General features: G+C 37.7%; 1 protein-coding gene across 1 annotated transcript in view; it reads left to right on the top strand.

The window, feature by feature from the left end:
- Nucleotides 1-1,160: 1,160 nt before the first annotated feature.
- Nucleotides 1,161-5,874, top strand: part of LOC106533311 (thyroid hormone receptor alpha) — a gene marked incomplete in the record, with an annotated part of 43,827 nt that continues 39,113 nt past the window's right edge. Inside the window, 1 exon segment of the mRNA XM_014029577.1 lies at nucleotides 1,161-1,342. Within this exon segment, the coding sequence (XP_013885031.1) occupies nucleotides 1,296-1,342 (47 nt within the window).

Below are 5,874 nucleotides of genomic sequence, written 5' to 3'. Positions count from 1 at the left end.
GAACATAGAGCGTCCAGTGAGAGACGTTTTGCGCTTTTTGGCCGCTCAAAACGCGTTTGGTGTGAACGCAGCATCACAGGTTCCTCCAGGATATCAGGGAGAGGATCATCCAGGTAAGTCTTAGGAGGCATCCATTCTGTACACAGATATTCACGAAGGTTAGTTTAACTCAGGGAAGTACAACACACTGAGAGGCTCAATAACTTTACCAAAGGCAAGTGATGCATCATCAAAGAACTGATCCTCTGATCCACCTGAAGAACCCATAGCACTGATGAACCAGATCTGCTGCAGCTGCAGCCAATTGGTAATGCCAGGGAATCAGGAACCAGGTAAAAAACAGGTGAGAACAGGAAAAAAACACAGAATGCCTCACATCTGGGTACCCTCACTTGATGGATCGTGACCCACAAAGAGGTCCCGACCCCAACTTTGGGAACCACTGGCTTAGATCATCTGGTACCAGTTAGATGTTTCAGTTCTCAGATAATTGCATCATTTATTGGTTTGCATGGGTACCAAATTACAATCAAATCACACCATTCTTCTGGGTATTTAACTTTATTATTCTTCAGTGAGTGTATTTGCATGCTGTTGCAGAAATGATTGGGCAATTTAATAAAAATGACTTGCTGAACTCCACTAACCAAAAAATAGTAAACAGTGTGGAGAGGAGTTCCCAGCTATTTTAACTTGGGAGACCAGACTGTTTGTGGAAGAATAGCCCCAATCAGAATCCATCAGTTCACCAATTATCAGTTTTTGTTTTAGATTCTGTAATTTGTTCTTACAGTGCAACACAAATGAACTTAAAAACATAGAAACATACATTTAAGGTGAAAATCTTCTGTTAGAAAAGCCTTGTTCTTTTTTGGCTTCAATGTTTTCCAGAAGACCTTTATATTCCAAACTAAAGTCAGGATCTCTGTAAAGGTTTTTAAAAGCTCTTTCGTAGATTCATTTTCATATTTCATTTTTAAATGCAGAAGGTCCTGAACACWTTGTTCAGCTTCACTGATGTTGTGTGAATTGGAACAATTAACTCATGTAAAAGGAAACGCTATAAAAAAAAACCCAGCTGGTGGCTTGTTGTTCTCATGTGTTGTTTGTCTCTGGTTTGTTTGCAGATTTCTCGGCTGCACACTGACCTCCTCTCAGACTGTCCTCACACACTGGCCTCCCRTGATTGACTGCTGAAGCAGCTGCCAGCTAATGCTGAGCAGGCTGTCCCGTTTGAGGTACGCCTCCTTGTCCTGTGATTGGCTGCTGGGCGGAGGTGGGACTGCACGGAGCCAATGTTCAACAAGCAGGACAGCGCCTCATCAGAGGGCGATGAGAAAGGGTGAGACGTCTGGTTTCTGTGATTGTGATGAACAAGATGACTGCCCTGATGATTCTTGTGTTTCCATCTTTAACCAAAATAGGAAGGAAAAGTTAGAGACTGATCAAGGCAAATACATAATAGAAGAAAGGAATGTTTCATGGTGGAAGATGCTTGTTTTATGAAAAGCTGCAGAAGATTTAATCACATTGCATCCCTACGCATCACTCCAAACTGTGTCGAGTGTTTTAGACGTATTCTTTGGATCATTGTAATGCWCAAGGATCCAGGTCTTGATTCTCCTGAGAGCTGAAGTCAGGCTGAGTGGAATCAGGTTTTGATGATATGAATGTCTCAATAAAACCGCATGTCTCACAGTTTTATAATGTTTTTAGGCCATTCTGGGGCTAATATACAAACTTCACTGAAATTACTGAAATTCTGAAATTGTTACAATTTTGTGTAAAAGTTTAAGTAATAATTAAAGTCAATGCATTGACTTGTTATAAATTGGTGCTAAACAAATAAACGGACTTTATTCAGTTTAGCTGAACCTATGATTTAGTCACATTGAAACATAGTTACCATGTCAAATGTTTTAAGAAAAAGCAATAACAAAAACATCAGATAAMTTTGAATTTAAAATTTAAAAAGAGGCTCTAAATTTATACTGACTTGCTGCTGACCTAATTAGCTGCAAAATGCTGCTCCTGCTGTTTCCTGTTTGTAAAACTTACTTTTACAGCATTTTTTGCCTTTCTCCTAATTTCTTTGAGTTGTGTCACTGCCATCAAACTTAAAATTACATTTTTTTCCCACAAAAATTTTATATGTTTATTTTGTTGTGGATAATATACAGGTTTATTGTGAGATTTGTGAGATTATTTGTTTAGCACGATGTGCAGTTTTTATAATTTGGGCTTTGTTTTAACAGTAAGTATTAAGGTTGAAGACAGAACAAATTACATTTTTTTTTAATGCATCATGAGAACAAAGTTATTTAACAAAAAGAGTGGTTTAATTATAAAAATTTGAAAAACACACAGTCAACATATCCYATGAAAGTATTTAGGTTTTGTGTGTATGTTTGTGTGTGTGTTAAAGTAAACCTTCCACAATATTAACCTCATTATTCAAAGCATGGAATGCAACAGACTCGAGATGTTTTAGCTATAGACTTGATCAGTCCAAGTACGGTTTGATGTGAAAAGGGGGTGGGACTTCAAACTTCTACTGAAACCAGCTGACAGGTAAGCTAGACCTGTTTCTGCTTCAACTTCCGGGTTCCGATCCGAGGTTTAATTACATTTACTGTCTTTGGGTGTAACTCACCACGCTGGTTTTTTAGATTGTTTTTCTTACATCTGTGYCACTTTATCTTATTCCTGACATATTAAACTTTGATCGTGTGCTGWAAACGTTTTTTAACTGAGAGGAAACTGAACCATTTTAAACAAGCTTGAGATATTTTAAAAGAATCTTTAGCTAAAGTCTCGTCACCTGTTCTTTTCTTGGAATTGTGACAAAAACAAATTTAYTGTTAAGAGAAATCATCAGAAATCTCAACTACAGCTTGTTTAGATAGTTTAGAAGCTCTAKTTGAGATTTAAAATGAATTTTCTTCAACAATAACTTTTTCTTTTTCACTCTGTGTTGTAGCTCAGTCTGTCCCATTTGACCTGCTGGAACTTGTATCTCCTTCAGAGTGGTCTCAGGTGTCTTGGTGGTCTCTCGCACTATTCTCCTCTTTATTACTCAGTTTGTGCAGACGACCTGCTCCTGGTAGACAGAAAACGATTAATGAGGCACTTCTCTTCTTTTTCTTCCTCTTGTTCAAATAATAGATYGCTTACTTCCTCGTCAAAGTCCTCACTCTGCCTCAGACTGTTTTTTCCCCCTCCATCACTGCCTTTGAGCTTCTTTCTGCTCTCTGCRAAGGTTCTGACTGSGGCTCRGTCSRTCTGTCCACAGCTCGGGCCTCAGTTCCACTTAAATCAGCTGGAGCTCCTCGTTCAAATGTCACTGTGTTTTGACTTAGACACTAAAACTGACACAACTAAAGACTAAGCACACTAAACTACACTCTAACAACGAAATCCAAACACGTTAAATATCATAAATCTCTCAAATCTCATAACTCAGTCCTAATCATGCTGTGTCTCTATCGCCGTCAAGCTTCTTTCAACTTTTGTGTCTTTTTAATTTCTTCTTTCTCTAGATATTTTGGCACTTGCCAAACAAGTTCAGGTCTCAGTCAGAAAGGAGTTTTGGGTTTGTTTGTTTTTTTGTTTGTTTGTTTGTTTGTTTGTTCGGCGGCGTGGGGGTGAAACCAGAGGGTGGACCATGGTGGGGTTTTTTTTTCATTTTTTTCATGAATCTGCCTGACTTTCACTGCTTCCTGCTGCAATGCTTCAAATATGACGATCATTTAAAAAGAGTGCTGTAAATTATTTATCATAACTCTGGTTTTACCTGGTCTGTCAGCATAATTTAAAAACTGATGTATAGCTTGAAGTGTGTACTTTTGTAAACAAACTGGAAGAGATTCTTAGAGAGAGAATATATTTCCCACTAGAGTTGTTTAAATCTGTCATKTGACTAGGACAGTGATTTCAGGTGTTTTCAAGCAGGGAAACAGGTAAAATGTGAAGGACAGTGTGTCACAAGGAACAGGGTTGAAGACATTTGATAAAACCCAAAACCTACTAAAATAAAACACATTTGCCATTTTTCCACTTGTTATACACAATCATGGGCATGGTACTAAAAATTAATTGAACATTTAATTTTTTTGTTATATTTAGTCTCATAAACGTCTTTTAAACTGTCGGCTGCCTGTGTGTACTTGTGTTTTCTCGTGAGTTTATCTCCATGCTGAGTCTGTGTGTGGATTAGTGGAGTGGATTGAGCTGGATTAGGAGCACAGAAGGCAGATGGGGCAAGAGACAGTGGAGGGCAGCTCAGGACGCCTCAGTATATGACATCCACAGGGAATTTCACCAAGTCTGCCTGTTTGTGCGCATGTGTGTTTGTGTGATTCCCACATAGTGTCACTAACAGACACGTGTGGTCATGAAAGCTGCCTCATGCTTTGACTCCTCCCCTTTGTCGTCTCGTCTGACTCACTCAGCTGTCCCCACACAACTAACTGCACACACACACACAAACACACACTTGCATCCTTTCACTCAGCCTGGAGCATGAGTGTGGAAAAGAAAAAAAATGTCTGTGCATGTTTGTGTTCAAATTAACTCCAGTGAGAGCCATAAATATTTCAAGAGATGGTTATGTTTTTACGGCTGCAGAAGGGTTGAAACCGTGTGCCAGTGTCTGAGTACTGAAGGCCTTTCTTTTCTGCTATATGTGCTTCGATTATCCCTGTGTATTGAAATGTAAAAATAAGTATTTATTTTTGTATTTGATCATTAAATGCATTATAATCATCATACAGTTACAGCACAGTCTGGTTCTAATTATATACAGTATAAAAAAAACAGAACATCCAAATCGAGACAACCTTGTTTATATTGTTATAATTCTGTATTCTCTTGAAATCTGCAGATAGTCATGACAAACAACAAATATGAAACTTTCACGCTAACATAGAGAACAATCAATTTCTGGAGAAGTAAAAAAATTTAAAGGGAGACACCTTTGCTATAATCTTAGGCTACAGAAAAAAGTATTTTAATGTTAATATTATTTGACTCCCAAGAAGTAATGCAGCAGAAACTATCGGGCGCCTGGTAGGACTTAAACTATCTTTTCTCTCTCACACACTACTATAGACTCTGTCACACACACTCACAAGACTATRTTTGCTCATACATAGTATTAAAATATCACACATGTATACAAATAAAAGAATGCACACAATACAATAGTTGCACACACATACTGTTAAAATGTCACACATGCACACTATTAAATACATGGACACACATGCACAACACAGCAGTTGCACACACATACTATTAAGATATCACACACACACACACACAAAACACAACAGTTGCACATACATACTATTAAGATATCACACACAAATACTATTAAAAGCATGCACACCCAACATTAAACCACCTGACACAGCTTGAATGAGAGATAATACACGTGTGTATGTGTGTGGTAATAATACTATTGTGAATGAGAGATAATACATGTCTGTATGTGTGGTAATAATACTAGTGTGAATGAGAGATAATACACGTGTGTATGTGTGTGGTAAAAATACCAGAGTGAATGAGAGATAATACATGTGTGTATGTGTGTGGTAATAATACTAGTGTGAATGAGAGATAATACATGTCTGTATGTGTGGTAATAATACTAGTGTGAATGAGAGATAATACATGTGTGTATGTGTGTGGTAAAAATACCAGAGTGAATGAGAGATAATACATGTGTGTATGTGTGTGGTAATAATACTAGTGTGAATGAGAGATAATACATGTCTGTATGTGTGGTAATAATACTAGTGTGAATGAGAGATAATACATGTGTGTATGTGTGTGGTAATAATACTAGTGTGAATGAGAGCTACAGTACATGTG

The sequence above is a fragment of the Austrofundulus limnaeus genome, unplaced genomic scaffold (assembly GCF_001266775.1).
Source record: "Austrofundulus limnaeus strain Quisiro unplaced genomic scaffold, Austrofundulus_limnaeus-1.0 Scaffold921, whole genome shotgun sequence".
Classification (NCBI taxonomy): Eukaryota; Metazoa; Chordata; class Actinopteri; order Cyprinodontiformes; family Rivulidae; genus Austrofundulus; species Austrofundulus limnaeus.
This window is presented reverse-complemented; position numbering and strand designations above follow the sequence as displayed.